This window comes from Vipera berus (assembly GCF_964194415.1).
Source record: "Vipera berus genome assembly, chromosome: 2".
Classification (NCBI taxonomy): Eukaryota; Metazoa; Chordata; class Lepidosauria; order Squamata; family Viperidae; genus Vipera; species Vipera berus.
Genome location: NC_138203.1, coordinates 263,480,663 through 263,499,037, shown reverse-complemented (window position 1 = coordinate 263,499,037; position 18,375 = coordinate 263,480,663). Strand labels below are relative to the sequence as shown.

The 18,375-nt window shown below is 42.6% G+C and overlaps 1 protein-coding gene across 1 annotated transcript in view; it reads left to right on the top strand.

Annotated features, from left to right (window-relative positions):
• Positions 1-296: 296 nt before the first annotated feature.
• Positions 297-18,375, top strand: part of IL17RE (interleukin 17 receptor E) — a 48,374-nt gene continuing 30,295 nt past the window's right edge. Inside the window, exons 1-4 of the mRNA XM_081320086.1 lie at positions 297-548; positions 11,379-11,394; positions 15,600-15,755; positions 16,560-16,663. Of these exons, the coding sequence (XP_081176212.1) occupies positions 432-548; positions 11,379-11,394; positions 15,600-15,755; positions 16,560-16,663 (393 nt within the window). The 5' untranslated portion in view covers positions 297-431. The remainder of the gene's footprint in view (positions 549-11,378; positions 11,395-15,599; positions 15,756-16,559; positions 16,664-18,375) is intronic.

Here is an 18,375-nt window from a genome sequence, read left to right as displayed (position 1 = left end):
AACAAAAAAAAAGAATCAGGAAGCGTCTGGTCGCTCTTCCCCCCCACCCCCAACTAGTACATTTTAATTGAAAAACAGCAGCTTTCGTGAACTACCACAGACTAACGTGTTTTCCTTGTAGGACGGGACAGAGAAGAAGAAGAAGGGAAAAAAATCCCCTCTCCTCTCCCCCCCCCCCCGCCTCCCAGTGACAGCCCTGCGCAACTCCGGTTGTCCTTATCAGCAGCAGCACGAACAGCAGCAGTCCAAGAATGCAGCCCAGCAAGACTAGTTGGGTTAGGGCAGGGCAGGGCAGAGCGGTGTACAAGTGAAAAAGGGGTGGAGACGCACGCTGGCAGCTACCCTGGCCTAGATAGGCTGCCAAGATCTGACTCTTGGACTGTTTAACAACAGCCATGTTCCAGCTCAGCTGAGGTCTAGGCCCGCACCCCATGGGGAGCCCCACTCTGAGGGTCCTGTTGCTCCTCACCGCCTTCCGACTGAACCTCCTGTCTGCTGCACTCCAGGCCCACCAGCCGTGTACCTGCGGAGAAGTCTTCACCAACTTTGTAAGGAGATTCTCTTCCCGGCGGGGGGGGGGGGAAGAAGAATTTGGGAGGAGGAGGGGGCTTGGTGGAGGGGAGAGGTCTTCCTCTCGTATGGTGCAAGGGTTCAGACGCTGAGGGCACCAAAACCTCGGGAGATGGCTCCTTCTGGGTTCGTGGGAATGAAGACCACCAGGAGTGGTGAAAGCGGGCACTTTCTCCACTGCCTGTTCGTTGCATGTTTATACAGTGGAGAGGCTGAGGCCATGTGGTTTCCGAGGTGGGAACTTATGAGGAAAAGATATTGTGGCGGCTGACTCTGGATGTGTTTGAAGGAAAGCACATTGTCACGTGTGGTCCAAGAGCTGAAGGCTTTGAGTTTGGCAACATCAGCGGATGGCATTAGCAGGGCTTTTTTTCTCATTGAACGCTCAGAACGGAGTTCCGGCACCTTTTTTGGATGAAACCTTGTAGGGTAGGCAAGGTGGGTTGTATGACATGTGTGAGTTCCGGCACCTTTTTCTTTTACAAAAAAAACCCAAAACCACTGGGCATTAGCAACACTGACTTTAGACTTTAGACTTTAGAATAACTTTTAGTATAACACTGACACGGGCACATTGGCTGTCTCCAACAAAGCTGTTAAAAAAAACACGTAAACTTTGATGCAGTCTGATCCCTCTTCTGTGTTGTTTTTACTCTTAGTAACTGAGACCCCGACATACCTTTAAATGCGTCTTGCAGGTTAAAGCTCAGCCTCACGCTGTAAAATGATAATAAGTGGGAAATGAGATTGAACATGTGTGGGGTGGATTTAGTTCATTGCTGAGTGAGTCATAAAGAATACAAGACGGTGTATGGCTCAAAGCTCACAGGACACAGAGTCCTCCCTGGCTGAAATAATTGATTTCACAAGCAGCACAAAGGTGCAACAGTTTATCACTTTAAGTATGATGTGGACAGCCAATCAGTTATCAGTTTATGGCTGAGAACTTTGGATAATTCCTCAAACAGTCCAAACAAAATTGACAGAGTATTGGAAAGAGAAAATGGTGAAGGAGCAATGGAATGGGATTTTTGGCACTTTAAAGAAAAAAAAACAACCCCTCACTGGCTACAGTCAAAAAAGAATGAATACAAAAAGCTTAAAAAACTCAGTTGTGATTGGCAGAATTGCTATCTACATACAGTAGTAGCTATGTTCATGTAAAGAAATAGATGAACATTTAAAAGTATGCTACTATGTGGCACAGTTAAAGAATTTTTAAACATCACAGCATCACAGTTTTGGAGAATTTTAAATGCTTACCAATAATCTTAAAAGGTCTGCATGTTATGTCACCAAAGTGATGTATTCATTTTTTGCTAAAGATGCTTGCATTTCTCTGAACATTTCCTGGAAGTTGTGCATCCCCCTCCCCCTCCCCAGCCATAAAGAATATTGTCCATTTTGGTTTTTTCCCCACCTCTCCTCTTTGGCAAATCTGTTGATGAAAGTTGATTTCATTGAACTGGATTGTTCAATTAGTATGATTTGCATGTGTTTTAATATGCATATTTTTGAATTTTACTACGTTAACAGTTTTGCAAATAATTCCTTTTGTAATGCCTTTTGTACATTATTTTCACACACACACATGCATTTTAATGTACAGGTGTTTCCTTAATAAATGTGTTTAAAAATACGGATGAACAACATTACAGTATTCAGTTCCAAAAACCCTTTGAATTTTGAATGACAGTTTAGCTTGACTTGTAGATTGGTTTTAAAATATGACAAAATTAAGTCAATAAATATCTCCTTAATCCCTGCATCTAGTCCAGGGGTAGGCAACCTCGGCTCTTTTATGACTCATGGACTTCAACTCCCAGAATTCCTGAGTCAGCTAGTTGAAGTCCATGAGTCATAAAAGAGCCGAGGTTGCCTACCCCTGATCTAGTCCCATGCAGGGCAATCAGATCAGGTGATACAGTCTTAATATCCAGATTGTAACCTACAAATAGCAACTTTCCAAGAGCTATGCTACATTGTCAAACCCAAGATCCTTAGGGCTAACGTATGCATTTCAACAAAGGTGATATTTTTTTTCTAATAAAGTTCTTGTAATGTGGGTGTGAGAGAGTATAAATTCTTGCGTGCACATACATGTGCAAACACCCACTTCCTTTTAATTTTCCAACTCTCAACACTGACGGGGATTGAAGACACACACCATGGTTAATGTGCATCAAGGTATGCAGAGACTCAAAAAGGGAGGAAGGAAGAGACATCCCAAAAGAATAAGTCTTTAAAGAAATAAGTAACTGGAATTGATCAAAGGGAAGTGAGAAGCCTGTTCTCCTAACTTTATCACTAAGGTGATGGAAATGACGGACGGGCAAAAACGTTCACACTGTTATAACTTCATGATGGGATTGCACTGGAGTATAGGGCTAGGTAACAGAAGCTGCCATCGGTTTAAGAAAATATCTCCTGCATCAATTGAAGCAGATAACTCCTAACCTGTGAACTGTACATTTATTAACAGAAGTAGATTCTTTCTAGTACCTTTCTGTTTGTAGTTTGCAGATAAGTTAAGGGAGGGTGCATATAGGACTTCTGTTTTAAAAAAAAACACAGTTGAGTGTCCGGGAGATATTTAGCAGTCGCAGTTGTTCTCAGGATTGTGGTGAAAGCTTTCCATTGGTTGGTTTTCCTGTGTTGCGCAAGGAAATGTAAGAGCTGTTTTCTTCTCAAAACACAATTCCCTTTGGGATTTCTCCCTGTCTTCTCCTCCTTTTCCTTCTCCCCCTTCCTCTCCCTCCCTCCCTCTCCTCCTCTTTCTCCTTCTCCTTTTTTTCTCCTCCTCCTCCTCCTTGACAGCTACACACTTTTACCCCATTAAGGCTGTTTATTCTGTTAATCTCACCTAGAAGCCTAGTATTTTGTCCTTCTTTGCAAAGCTCTTAATCACTTCGTGACTACTTAAATACGACAAGTGACAATTTTGAGTTGGCACTTTCCGTAGCAAAGAGAAAAAGCTGTTGACTCTCTGCCCATTCTCTACTTTACTTGCTTATATAATATCCTGCCCCCCCCATAACAGGTTTAGAGCTTCGAAGTCTTTTTATTTATTTTCATGTGGGTATTGCTACTGAAAATGGATTAATGTAGTGTAATAATAGTGAATTGTAGTCACTTGATCTAAATTAGGCATTAATGTAGGGTAAGTATTTCTCAATATATTACCTCCGTGCCCTTTTCTCACAATTGTACACAGGAGCTTGCTTCCCATTATTTTCCTCCTGATAGTTTGTCTTCCAGCCAAGTATTTGTGCCCTAAACATTAATACCACACCCATACCCTTAACAGAAGAAACTTTTTCCTTCATTTTATTTTCCATGTCAGAAAAACCAGCAGTGTCACCTAGCAGCTTTCATTTATTTATTAACAAAAATAATTATTAAGTATTTTTACACCCCTCTCCTTTTCAGCTGAAAAAGCTCTTGAGAAGTTATATGCATCCATCATCATAATTGTTGTCATCATTCTTACAATAAAAATGACATGAGATAAAAGGAAATAGCGATGGGAAGGGAAGAAGAAAATAATGATGATTGATTGATAATGGTTACAGTATTGGGGAAACAAGGAAATCAGAGGCACCTTTGTCTTTAGCATTGTTGATGAGATAAGCTTGCTTTTTATTTCTCAAATTGTCAAGAGACAATTTAAACAATACTGTCTGCAGTAAGTTATTTATTTTTCTTAGTAAGTACAGGTAGTCCTTGGCTTACAACAGTTCATTTAGTGACTGTTCAAAGTTACAACAGCACTCAAAAGAGTGTCTTAGCACCATTTTTCACATTTAGGACATTTGCAGCATCCCCTTGGTCACGTGATCAAAATTCAGATGGTTGGCAACTGGCATGTATTTATGACAGTTCTGGTGTCCAGGGGTCATGTGATCAGCTTTTGTCACCTGACAAGCAAAGTCAATGGGGAAGCAAGATTCATTTAACAACAATGTTATTAACTTAACAACTGCAAGGATTCATTTAACAACTGTGGCAAGAAAGGTCTTAAAATGGGGCAAAACTCACTTAGCAACAGAAATTTTGGGCTCAGTTGTGGTCGTAATTCAAGGACTACCTATAGAAGTCTGTATTTCTTGCCCTATAATTGGGGCTTTCCGGATTTTTTTGTACTACATCTCACATATTCCTTTGCTTTGGGTAAGCTATCTGGGGACGATGCAAATAAAGACCCAAAACAAAATGGGATTTTTCAAACTATGTTTGGTGGAACTTAATAGGGTTTTGTAAAAACTAAAGGAAAAAAATATCAGTTGAATTCAGCCAGTTTTCTAGCACTAGAGCTTTGCCTCCTAATTAAGATCTTTATAACCAGTGGGTTTTGAAAGTATCTGGTTATCTATCCCAGCTTTAAATCCTCAGGTTTCTTCTTGTGTCCAGAACCTCCTGCCTGATGAGTAACATTGCAGCAAAAAAAAACCCCACACAGCTCAAATGTTTTTTAGTGATTTGTTACTGGCAAAGTGTTACACAATCGAATGTGTGCCTCTCTCTATGCCTTCACTTGGTTAGTGCAGAGGTTGCCCTCATGCAGGAACAGAAAACCACATCTGTGGGCACAGTGAATGCATTCTAGCCAAGTCTCCCCACAGTGAGAACAAAACCAGAGCAACAGCCAGCCTGTGAATTGCCAGTCTCCTGCGATAAGAATCATCTGCCAACAACCGCAGAGAGAAATATCGAAAGAAAGCTAACTTTCCTATCCCTGATCTCCATTTTGTCTTTGATTGCAAATGACTAACAGAGGATCGTGTAGGTGGGGGAATCAGGATCATTTGCTGGATCTGTTTTTTTGATTAGGCCATATTAAAGTCATCGCAGAGTTCTGAAGGGGAAAGAAATTCAGATGTAGGGACAGGAATTCAGACGAAGGAAAAAGAATTCAGACCTGAGTCGATAGAGAGCTTTGAACCAGCCAGGCAGCCTCATCTCCAGAAAAAGAACTCCCCCGAGCACTGCCCGCTGAACTTTTATTCACCTTCAATCTTACAAAAAGTTACATCAGTCTCATACCAAATAGGATACACAGAAATAATTGGATACTCAGGTGCTTATGAGATCACACAAAAACAAGATAGCATAAGATGCATGTGAAGTCTTTATCATAGCGTTTCCCAAACCTCCCACATGCCAGGCCCCCCTCCTAGCCAGGAGAGTGTGCCCTCACTGAAGCTACAGAGAGGCCCAACTAGGAAAGACACGGAAAGGCTGAAAGGTGAAAAGCCAAATTCTTGGGAGACCAAATTCTGGCCGTTCCCACATGTCCCCTTTTTTTGTGTAATGACAGAAGCAGAATGCTTGAGATAAGCTTGCATAACATGTAAATCTTTGGCATTGAAGGTAGAGGTGTGAGATCGTTTAACAAAAAGTGAACGGCACAATGCCAGCAAAGAGGGAATACATTGAATACAGCAACATAAACTAATCAATATAACTATAGTTAAAATACCATAAACAAATAAATGTTTAAGCGAAGCTAAATCTGGTAGCCATAGAAAAAGCATTTTCCTAAATCTATAAGTTGGAGAGCCCCAAAAATACATAGTATATAGGTGGTGGATATATTAAAATTGGTAAAAAGAGTATAATTTTGAATAGTAGTAGCTGGAGCACAGACAGGAACAATGCAAAAGCTAATGACTTCATGAGCAGAAGCAGACATTTTTATAAGCAAAAATTACTGTGACTAGAAATATTGGCCAGTTGTAGCTACAAATTGAATTGTCCTCTATTTGCTAAAACTTCATGAATTCCTACAGATGAAAAAATAAAAAAAAACAAAACCAAAAAAAAACCACAGCAACAGTCCAAGTGCTGAATTGATGTTAAGTTGAGCAATAAATGCCGACAGGAATAGTTGTAAGGTCACAAAGGGCATCTGCGCTGAGTGTTTTTAACATTCCCCATGTTACTGGTGGCTGAGTTCCTGCTGGCCGCGAAGGTCTTTTATGCCTTCGCGGTGTTTCACCCATCAGGTTTGAGTTCAATGTCAGGGCTGGATTGAACTGTGGAAGTGGATCGCTCAGCTTCTGGTGCCAGCTCATGTTTGGCTCGGAATGGCTTCACACACCTAGCAGGCACCCACACCGGTCCTGTAGGAGTAAGAAAAGATGCAAAACCCCTTCCCCAAGTAATCAATTCATCTGGTCCCTTCCAGGTTGGCACGGGCAGCTCCTTATATAGCACTCGTGGTCGTTCCAGGGAAAGCTCCTTCCTAAAATGTCTCTCTGCAGGAATATAAGCTTGATTAGTGATAGTTAAATGATTCAAAGTAAATAGCAATACTGGAATCAAGGATTTAAGATCTGAGGGAGTAATTCCCCTTTCTTTTGAATGTTTAAACAACAAAGCTTTAAATGTACCATGTGCACGTTCCACTATAGCTTGGCCTGAGCTATTGTATGGAATGCCATGTTGGAGAGAAATATCCCAAGTGCTGCAAAATTGAAAAAAAGCATTAGAAGTATACGCAGGAACGTTGTCAGTCTTTAAAACAAGTGGTCGTCCCATGACAGCCATGGCAGCAAGAAGGTGCTGAATAACATGAGAGGTAGTTTCGCTGCGAAGGGGGGTAATCCACACATCTGTTCCTCTTGGATTAACAGCATCAAAGGGAAAAGAGAGGGGGGAGGAAGAGCAAGGAGGACAGGCTGAGATAATATCACCAGCCTGAGAAAGTGGAATGTTAAAGGTAGCATGAAGAGATTTAGCATTCTGGTGAAAATAGGAATGGTTAGTCAAAGGGTAAGTAAAAAGTGGAGCCACCTTAAGAAAATGGAAAACCACATCGGCTCTATGGTTGCCATCAGGAATAGTATCACGCAGGAAAGTTTGAAAAGTAAGGAATAAAGAAAGTAAATTACGATCCAAAAGTGGAGACAGGTAAACAAAGGCAATATGATTATAAAGATTGTCCACAATAAGATTAAAAGGAATCAAATCATGTAATTTAAAGGCTAAAATCACTGCAGAAAGTTCAGCACGCTGGGCTGAGGTTTGAGAAGCTGTGAACTTAGTTTGCCATTTCCCATTAATTTGCCAAACAACCACCTCACGGGTATGAGATCCATCTGTAAATAAAGTAATAGCATTAGGAAGAAAGGTAGAAACCTGTGCAGATTGAAAAACAAAAGGTAATTCCTGTAAGAAAATCAAACGTTGGTCCTTGGGGGGGTTAAACAATACAGCTCTCACATAATCTACAAAGGCAATCGCATAAGCAGTAAACATTTGCAGAAAGAAATCATGCTGATCCTTGGTGCAAGGCAAATGAAAGACTAAAGGATGAAAGCCAGAATATAACACCTCAATGGGAAATACATTTTTAGCTGGTGTGTGTATCAAATACAACCATCCTACAATGCAGATAGATTTAAGCGTTTCTGGAAAAAATAAGATAGCAGTTGGCTGTAACAATCCTAAAAGAGAAGCTCTGTTAACCATAACTTTGCGAAAGGCAGAATTGATTTGATGAAGGCAATGTTGCTTCGCTGTGGAGACTGGAATCTGCGCGTCAGGGGTTAAATGACCTTGCAAGGCAATAAAAAGTGGATGCAACAAAGCAGTAGTTAACCCTAAAAATGGTCTAGCCCAGTTCAGATCTCCTAAAAAGTTTTGCAATTGTACCAGAGTAAAATGAGATGGAATGCACAGAGTTGAAACAAAAGGAGAAAAAGAAGATTGAAGCATCCGATCACCTAAATATAGAAAGGGAGGTTTATTTTGAACCTTCTCAGGGGCAATGACAAGTCCCGATTTAGTCAAGATTTCCTGTAAGGTTAATAAGCAGTTAACAGGTAAAGGCTTTCTAGCAAGCAAGAAATCATCCATAAAATGGTAAGCAAAGCATTTTTTGTCTTTGGCTGGATGAAATACAGCTGCAAGAGTTGTAGGTAAAAGTTTTGTCTTAGGAGATTCAGTTTCAATGTTCTGACACAAATTAATCATTGGAGCAATGGTAGTCTCAGGTGTAGAATCAATTGCTTTCAGGGCTGTTTTGCAGTTCTGATTAGTATTTTCAAATGCCAATTGTTTCATCAGAACGTCAGCAGCAGCTTCATTTTGAGCCTTTTCAGGGAGAAGCTCTCGGGTGGAACTGCTTTGCAACCCATTGTCTGTAACACTTCCTTTCAGCTCTTTGTGAACTGCAGATGGGACAGACTCATGGACTTGCTGATTTTGAGCGTTTTGGACCACAGGGCAGACAGACATTAATGGCAATGCCTCCTGGATGTCCTCTGAATTTTCAGAGACCAATGCAGACTGCATCATTTGCTGAATAGCAGTCTGTGTTTGAGGCTGTTGAAAGTCCAAATTTTGCTGACTCTCAGAGCTCCACTGCCGTGAAGAATTATTATGAGACAGTGGTGGCTGAGGGTCTGGGGGATACAGGATTGGTGCCTCAGGAATTATTAATTTTGGAGGATACAAGATTGGTGCCTCAGAAGTTATTAATTTTGGAGGGTACAAGAGAGGATTGGACCACTCAGTAATAGCTTTATAGCAGAGTTGCCAAGTGTGTAGTACTGATACTGGAGTGGTTGCAGCCTGATGCAAATCTTTCCCAATTTCTTGCCAATCATAGGGATTAAGAGATCCATCTGCAGGATACCAAGGGCATAATTTACCAATAATCTTAACCAGCTCTTCTACATCCTCTTTATAAACTTTAACTGTTTGCTTAGTCCTTGTCAACAAATTGCAAAGGTCAGATACCTGTTTTTCCTGTCCTGTTGAAAGAGAAGTCCCCATATTTACCCCTTTGACTCCTTAAACGGAATGAATTGTTGAACTGACTTCGTTGACTCCTGAAACGGAATGAATAAGTTGGTCTTACCTCGTTGACCCCTTAAAACGGGATGAATTAGTTGAACGCGTTCGTTTAGCTCCTGCCGAGCGGAGGTAAGCCAGAAGTTACAGTTTGCCTCACAGCCGCACATGTATCACACCCTCACAGGCATAACGTCGGGCACAGGCATCACGTCGGGGTCACCAGATGAAGGGGAAAGAAATTCAGATGTAGGGACAGGAATTCAGACGAAGGAAAAAGAATTCAGACCTGAGTCGATAGAGAGCTTTGAACCAGCCAGGCAGCCTCATCTCCAGAAAAAGAACTCCCCCGAGCACTGCCCGCTGAACTTTTATTCACCTTCAATCTTACAAAAAGTTACATCAGTCTCATACCAAATAGGATACACAGAAATAATTGGATACTCAGGTGCTTATGAGATCACACAAAAACAAGATAGCATAAGATACATGTGAAGTCTTTATCATAGCGTTTCCCAAACCTCCCACATGCCAGGCCCCCCTCCTAGCCAGGAGAGTGTGCCCTCACTGAAGCTACAGAGAGGCCCAACTAGGAAAGACACGGAAAGGCTGAAAGGTGAAAAGCCAAATTCTTGGGAGACCAAATTCTGGCCGTTCCCACAAGTTCGATAAACGAAGTAGAGCGATTGCACGGGGATGTGGGCAGCTGCAGTATTTTCCCCAATACCTTCATTCTTAGAAGAGTTAGGATTTGCTCAAGTACGGGGAATCGCAGTGTCTTTCAAAAGAATTTAAGAAAAGCCCTTGGCATGGTGCTTCACAACCAAATAAAGATCACTCCCCCAGGGAGGTTATGTCAGCAATTGTGCTTTGATACCATGGAGTTGCATCCGTTTTTCAACTGGCAGATTTTATACAGCCATGTAGATGAGGGCTTTTCAACCTTTTCACCCATTGTACCACTTTTAGGATATGGCAACATCCGAGTACCACCAGTCACCTAGCAAGGTGTCAAAAACTTGATGACCCCCCCCCAAAAGGAAAAAAGTGATGATGTACAGGTAGTCCTTGGCTTACAACAGTTCGGTTAGTGACTGTTTGAAGTTACAATGGCATTGGAAAAAGTGCCCCCCAAGCCACAGCCGAGCAAGACACCTGCCTGCCCACCCACCTGTCCAAGGTTTTCATTGTTGTGACATTTCTGTTGAGGATTGGCAGCGGAGGTTGGGTGGAGCGGTGTTTGGTTTTTATTCCCCCCGTCTGCTGGGTGGTTGCAGCAGGTTTTGGTCACTTCACATGACCCTGGGACACTGTGACCGTCATAAATATGAATCATTTCCAAACATCTGAATATAAATCACAAGACCCTAGAGATGCTGCAACATTACAGCTAACTGGCGCTTCTTCTGGGCTCAGAAGTGCCAGGATCAGTGCCGAACTCCAGCCTGGCGCTGATCCTGGCATTTCCACTGAGCCCTGACAGCCCCGAAGAAGCGCTGATCCTGGCGCTTCCGCTGAGCCCTGACAGCCCTGCAGCTCCAGCCATCTCTCGCTCAGGCTTGTGTGGTGATGCCACTGGTTCAGCTACCACTTTTCTAGGATGGTCACGTACCACCTGCCAGGTGCCAATGTACCACAGATGGTACCCGTACCACTGGTTGAAAAGCCCTGATGTAGATGACCTACAAGAGTGTAGATGGCCTTCAAGACCAGTGGCCGTGGTATCTTGGTTGTGATGAAAGTCCCCAAATTGTATTAAATGTTGTGTGAAGAAGAAGTTGTTTCTTTATCTCTTGTCACCTCTGGACTCAGCAAGGGTTAGTCAAAAGCCAGTAAATATTTCAGCAGTCTGCACAATGCACACTCAATACACATTCTTAAGCCCTCCTCCCACACCCCGAAGAGGGCTCAGACATCTTGTTTACTTGGGATGAATGTTTTGTTTTAAAAAGGGAGGCCTTTGATTTAACTTTCCCCTTCTAATTCTACCTTTTTTTCTTCTTTTGCAGGATTGCAGTATTTATGGTAAGGAAATTAAGATTTTTATGGAACTACTGTCTATGTTGATTTTGAGCCTGGGGTGGTACGGTGATGGAGAACTGAGTGAGGAGTGAGGAACAGAGATCTCACTGCATTGGGCTGAAGTTGGAGTAGACAACCAATGAGAGGTCCTTGGTGCTCTCATTTGATTGGCTATCTTGACTAGCATTGATGATGTTACCTACTCTGGGTAATGAAACACCTACAAGAAAACAACCAAACTCAGAGAGCACTTCACTTCAACCCTGAGCTACACATATTCTCCTTTATTGGTAGACAACTAATGCACATTTGATTGCGAGGCACAATGACTTGAGAGCAGTGGTACACCATCACAAAAACTGTTAAACTTGCCCTCATGGATTTTGGATGGCTTTTTGATTTTAGTGCTGTTGTAACATGTCCTTTTACCCATGGCAGGAAGATAACCCCGTTGACTTTTTTTTTAAAAAAAATATCATTCTATCATTTGGATGTTATTCCTTTCAAACTAAATCTGAAAGCTGCATTTTCCCTCTTCTCTTGCTGTTGAGAAGTTCTGATGACGTTCTCAGGGGCTGGGAGTTTGCACAACTCCAATTGGACAATTGAGGCTGCTCTGAAAGTACTCCCTCCACACTGAATAGTGAGTGTGTCCTGTAGTGGTGACTTTGGCATGGGCTTCTGGGGAGATCAGTAGCCCCTGCCCATGTAGTGACTGACTGGAACTTCCTGAAGTGCCTTTGAGTGCTATGGAGGCACCTTTTAAACACAAGGTCCTTTGAGGGAGTGGTTGTGCCAATAATAATAATAATAATAATAATAATAATAATAATAATAATAATAATAATAATAATAATAATAATAATAATAATAATAATAATAATAATAATAGTAATAATAATATAAAGTTGGAAGGGACCTTGGAGGTCATCTAGTCCAACCCCCTGCTCAGGCAGGAAACCCTATACCATTTCAGGCAAATGGCTGTCCAGTCTCTTCTTAAAAGCCTCCAGTGTTGGAGCATTCACCACCTCTGGAGGCAGGTTGTTCCACTGGTTAATTGTTCTAACTGTCAGGAAGTTTCTCCTTAGTTCTAGGTTGCTTCTCTCCTTGACTAGTTTCCATCCGTTGCTTCTTGTCCTGCTTTCAGGTGCTTTGGAGAATAGCTTGACTCCCTCTGCTTTGTGGCAACCCCTGAGATATTGGAACACTGCTATCATGTCCCCCCTCACCCTTCTCTTCATTAAACTACATAAAACAATGCAATGAGAATTTCAGAATCAATTCTCTCACTCTATTACTATAGATCGTTACTACTCTCTCTTATAGTTTAGAGAAATATGGGAGAGATGAAATATATCAGTTCTATCCTCCTCCTCCTCTTCCTCCTCCTCCTCCTCCTCCTCCTCCTCCTCCTCCTCCTCCTCCACGCATTGACCTGGAAGGTAGTCCTTGACTTACAACCTTAATTCAGACCGGAATTTCATTGCTAAGCAAGGCAGGTGTTGCACCTCATTTTCTGACCATTTTTGCTATGGTCATTAATGAAATCACCATGGACATTAAGGAGACATGGGTTTATTAAGTGAACCTGGCTTCCGCCATTGACTTTGCTTGTTGGAAGTCAAATGAGGAGGTTGCAAGTGGCGATTACACGACCCTGGGACACTGCAACCATCATAAATCCATGCCGGTTTGCCAAGGGCCCACATTTTGATTGTGTGACCATAGAGTTGCTGTGAGCGTTGTCAGTGCAAGGACTGATCATCAGTCACTTTTTTCAGCACCACTGCAACTTTGAACAGTCGCTAAAAAGTCCCAATTGTGGTCTTATGTCAAGGATTATCTGTAATACAATTTGGGTTGTTTGGGTTTTTTTTGCAGCTTAGCCTGATGTGCAAACCCACATCATTATTGGTTTATTATTCTGTGTGAACCAAAGCAAATTATTTTTCTTTAAAGCATCCTGCTTTAGCCCTGTGTGAACGCAGTCAATCAAGTGTGCTGGTTGCTTTGGAGAATCTGAGAAGAAATCCATGCCCTTGGTGTAATAGATGACTTGTTCTTTTCTATGTTAAGTGCTAATATTACAGAAATCCTGCTCTGTTTTACTTCTGTTCTCCTTCCTTTGGAACATGTGCAAGTAGCCATTGTAAATAGACTTAACAATCGGCTATTGTATAGACACTATAACGCCAGTTAGGAATCCAAACATGCTTCCTTATCTAGTCTGTAAATATATGTGTGTATTTGAGGATTACAAGAAAAGGAAATGGCTGAGTTTGCACATTGGGCAAAGACAAAATCAAACAAATCGTAATCAAGCATAGGTTGATTATAAGCCAGGCAACTGTGTCACCAAGAGCATTCAGACGGGTCAGTCCTTTATTGTCACGTACCAGGGAGCAGATAAACATATAAGGGTATTTGCTCTTATAAGGCTCTTCTTGTCAGTTCTCCTTCTACAGAGGCATACGCATTGCACTTTGTTGTCTTACACCTTTGTTGCTTTACACACCCCAACACTTTCAGGGAGAAAGGTTGCGTGGGGATTAATGTAAACTTTGCCCTAGAACCTGTTTACAGTTCAGTCTGCCTGTGTGCATATTTATTTAATTCATTATTCAATTTGTGTGGATGCCCATCTCAACAAATAACTCAAAAATGTTTCCTACCTATCACAAATACTAAGATTAAAACACACAGCAACCCAGGAAGATAACATGACTGACAGATTGAAATACACAGCAACCCAGGAAGTTAACACAGTTTAAAAATTTGAATTGAGGCCCAATGTGGCCTCAAGATCAAGCTGTTGACATTCAGGCCTCTCTACTACACACTCTTATTAAATTATAGTTTTTAAATCTTTGCGTTTTTTTCTAGGAAGTTCAGTGGGAATTTTTTTTTAATGTATGTGTATGTGCCTTTGAGTCAGTTTTTCATTTCTGGCAGCTACCTGGGTAAATACTGGTGGTTTTCTTGTCAAGATTTCCGAAGCGGTTTGCCCTTGCCGCCTTCTTCCTAGGGCTGAGAGAGAAGGATTGGCACAAGTCACCCAGCTGGCTTTGCGTCTAGTGCAGGAGTAGAACTCATAGTCTGCCACTTACTAGCTTAATGCTTTAATTCATTATTTCTCAACATTCTGACTGAGGAATTCTGGCTGTAGAAGCCCGCACATCTGAATGTGGCCAAGGTTAATCCTGCTGTACAAACTTGGCATTCTTCTCCTATAATTTAATTACGGACCTTATTTGCTGCTCTTTCCTTTGTATTAGAAGGTACTGACTTAAGCTGTATGTGGCTCTCAAACCTTTGGGTTTGTCTCTAGAGCTTTTCCAAAACTGCTGTTGCTAAATCGCAGTACTTAAGTGATACGAAAGAGAGGAGTGATGGTACACTTATGCTATAATAGCACTATACCTGCTGGAATTGATCTGGAGCTAAGCAAGACTAGATCCTTGGTGGAGCAGTGGGCTAATGCCTCCTTAAGTAACACCAGCAGCCTGCAATTAGTGCAGGTTCGCATCCCACCAGGCTCCAGGTTGACTCAGCCTTCCATCCTTCCGAGGTAGGTAAAATGAGGACCCAGATTGTTGGGGGCAATTAAGCTGACTTTGTAATAATGCCACTGGGGGGGCGAAAGCCCTAATAAGCAGGCATGTACGTAGAATGAAGGCTATTGCTAAGCACATTGGTTTGTGCTTTAGATTGTAAGCCGCCCTGAGTCTTCGGAGAAGGGTGGGATATAAATGGGATTTTAAAAAAAAATCTGGTTAGAACCTGGATAGGAGACCACCAAGCAACATTTCATTTGTAGGCTAGACCGGGAAGAAACCAACCACCACCACCACCAACAAAAATCTGCCTGGAAGTTAGCAATGGCCAACCACTTCCATACTCCTGCTAAGAAAATACAGTAGAGTCACTAAGATTTAAGTTTGATTTGAAGGAGTTGTCTTTTGAATTTGATTTGGAGTTCATTTTTATGGTTGGATCATGGATGCCTACAAAGAAGAAGGTTGAAAAAGTCAACATGAGGACTGTAACCATATAATCAAAGCTCCAGCTTTTTTTTTTTACATGGGTCATTTGAATTTTTGGATCCCTGTGACTCCCCTGATTTCCTCTCTCCCTATTTATCTCTCTACCTTTGGCATTAGAAAAATTGTCTCTGCCTTTCATTCAGTTTTCACTCTCTTCAACAGGAGAAGGAGATCTACCCAGACCCTGTTCCCAATGCCAGCACAAGCTGCAGGAAAGCCCATCTCAGCTGTTGCCAGCCCTTCTCCTAAGCACAGTTCCATGTTGCAAGCATGAAAAGCAGGCCTGTCTGCAGGTCTACGTGGCCCTGAACTCTACAGGTATGATGGGTCCCAGGTTGAAGGTGTTGAAGAGGGGGACTAGATCGCTGAAGGACAACCTGGCTTGTTGAGGCGGCAATATTTGGGAGAGTCTTTGAGATAGAACATTTGGCGTGCTATAGGTCAGGTTGGAATGGGAACGCCTTTCTCATTATACATTATTTTACTTATTTATTTAATTTAACATTACAGTATTTACTTAAAACATCTGTGCAGCTGCCCATCTTAAAACCAACTCTGGGCAGCTTACAACTGACAAGACAATATAAAACAAGCTGGAGCTATGGTGTTGCTGGGGCTTTGCTGAGGCCCCGGGATTGCCACGCACGGCTGCAGCTGATCAGGGCTTCCAGAAGCCTCGGGGATGGCTGGCAGCCACACACAGTCCTCAGGGGAAGAGTCAGATGGAGCTGTGGGGCTGCCAGGGCTTGACAGGGACCCCAGAATCAGCTCACACAGCTCCAAATGATGAGCACTGCATGAAAAGGCCAGCCGGGCACTGAGTGAAGCCATGGGGGAGGAGAGGATATAAAAGGAGGGGGTTCGGCGGGAAGGAGGAGGAGTGAGGGGGGAGAGAAGGCGATAGGGAGGAGAGGAGAGATGTCGAAGGGGCAAGCCTGAGGGAGAGAAGGGGACGGCAGCTGGCCCTTTGAGGGAAACCATAATGCTGATGCGGCCCTCAATAAAATTGAGTTTGACATCCCTGACATAAATAATGCAAAGTAAATATAAAATACGTGGAGGTCACCATATTTGGAAAAATTGGGATATGAGATCTTCCCTTCTTGTTTGTTTTGACTTTAGGTATTGAAGGCTTAGAATTGGATTTTCTCAAGCCAAGTTCTAACCGTTACGGCAGGCTTCGGGTCTTGAAAAGGCGGGAGCATCAGAACTCTACAGGGCCTGAGGTAACCTAAGAGCACAAAAACATAAGCGCGGCTTCTTCTAGGTTGATTCCATCTAGTCCAGCAGTTTTTTCTCACAGTGGCCAACCGCAGCACGAGGAAGCTCCCGACAGGCAGTCCTCCACTTACAACCATTTACTTAGTGACTGTTCAAAATTTCTACGGCACTGGCTTATGACTGTTTTTCACACTTACGACCATGGCAGCATCCCCGTGGTCACGTGATCAAAATTTGGATGCTTGGCAACTGGCATGTATTTATGACGGTTGCAGAGTCCTGGCTTCATGCTTATCCTCTTTTGCGACCTTCTGGCAAGCAAAGTGTCGATAGGATTCATAGCGTGACATAAAGTCAATGGGGAAGGCAGAATTATTTAGCAACCGTGCTATTGACTTAACAACTGCAGTGATTCACTTAACAATCGTGGCTTGAAAGGTTGGTAAAATGGGGCAGAGCTCACTTAACAACTGTCTTGCTTAGCCACAGAAACTTTGGGCTCAACTGTGGTTATAGCTGAGGATTATCTGTAAACTTCCAGTAGATGGCCTTCAACCACACTGCCATCAAGGCTAATAGCCATTGATTCCCTTGAATTCATGAACTGGTTCAACCCTTTTTTGAAACTGCTAGTTAGTACCACATCTCAAGGTTGCTCCCCTAAGCCCTTTCATCCCTGAAGGCCTTGGATTGGCAGCTGTTTTCCCCAAGGATGGCGGATGTACAGGTAGTTCTTAACGTACAACCGTTTGTTCAGTGACTATTCAAAGTTACAGTGAGTGAAATATGTTGCAGCATCCCCATGATCACATGATTAAAATTCGGATGCTTGGCAACTGACTCGTATTTACAACGATTGCAGTGCCTCAGGGTCATGTGACCACCTTTTGTGAGCTTCTGGCAAGCAAGGTCCATGGGGAAGCCAGATTCACTTAACAACCAGGTTACTAACTTAACTGCAGTGATTCACTTAACAACTGTGGCAAAAGAAGGTCGTAAAATGGGGCAAAACTCACTTAACAACTGTCTTAATAACAGAGTTGTAAGGGACTTTGGAGGTCTTCTAGTCCAAGCAGGAGACCCTATACCATTTCGGACAACAGAAAAGTTGGGCTCAATTGAGGTAATAGGTCGAGGACTATCTGTACCAATACAAGTCGTATAACAGGCAGAAATTCAGTGAGTTAAGTACTCTGCTTGTTCCCTCCAAGGAAACCTGTAGGTGTAGAATTTCTGCCTCTTGTAACCTCTTCTAGACTGGATCTTTATAAACCAGGGATGAGGTGCAGTGCTATTATTCATAGGAAATTTTGTCTTTTTCTATTTCACTGAGAAGCCCCTTCCCACCAAATGGATCAACTGCATGCCCAGTATAGCAAGAGGGCTTTCCTCTTTTGGTTTAGAGTCTGTTCAGTGGTGCCTGATTCACAAGGATGGGGTGACAGACCCTGGAAGTAGATGCTGCAGATGATTCACAAGGCTGGTGAGGAGAAGGCTGCATCGTCAGTACATTACCTTGAAAAGCATTTCATGAGTCATCGTTGAGCATGAAGTTAGGCCATTGTGTGGCTGCATGGTAGGCTGTAGGAGAATTGGCTGAAGTTCATCTTCAGCCACCTTCAAGTTTACCCGATGGCTTTGGGTCTGTCACCTCTCTGAACCCAACTCGAAAGAGCAGATGCCTCCTTCAGCTCCAGGAGAAAAGGGGGAAACATAA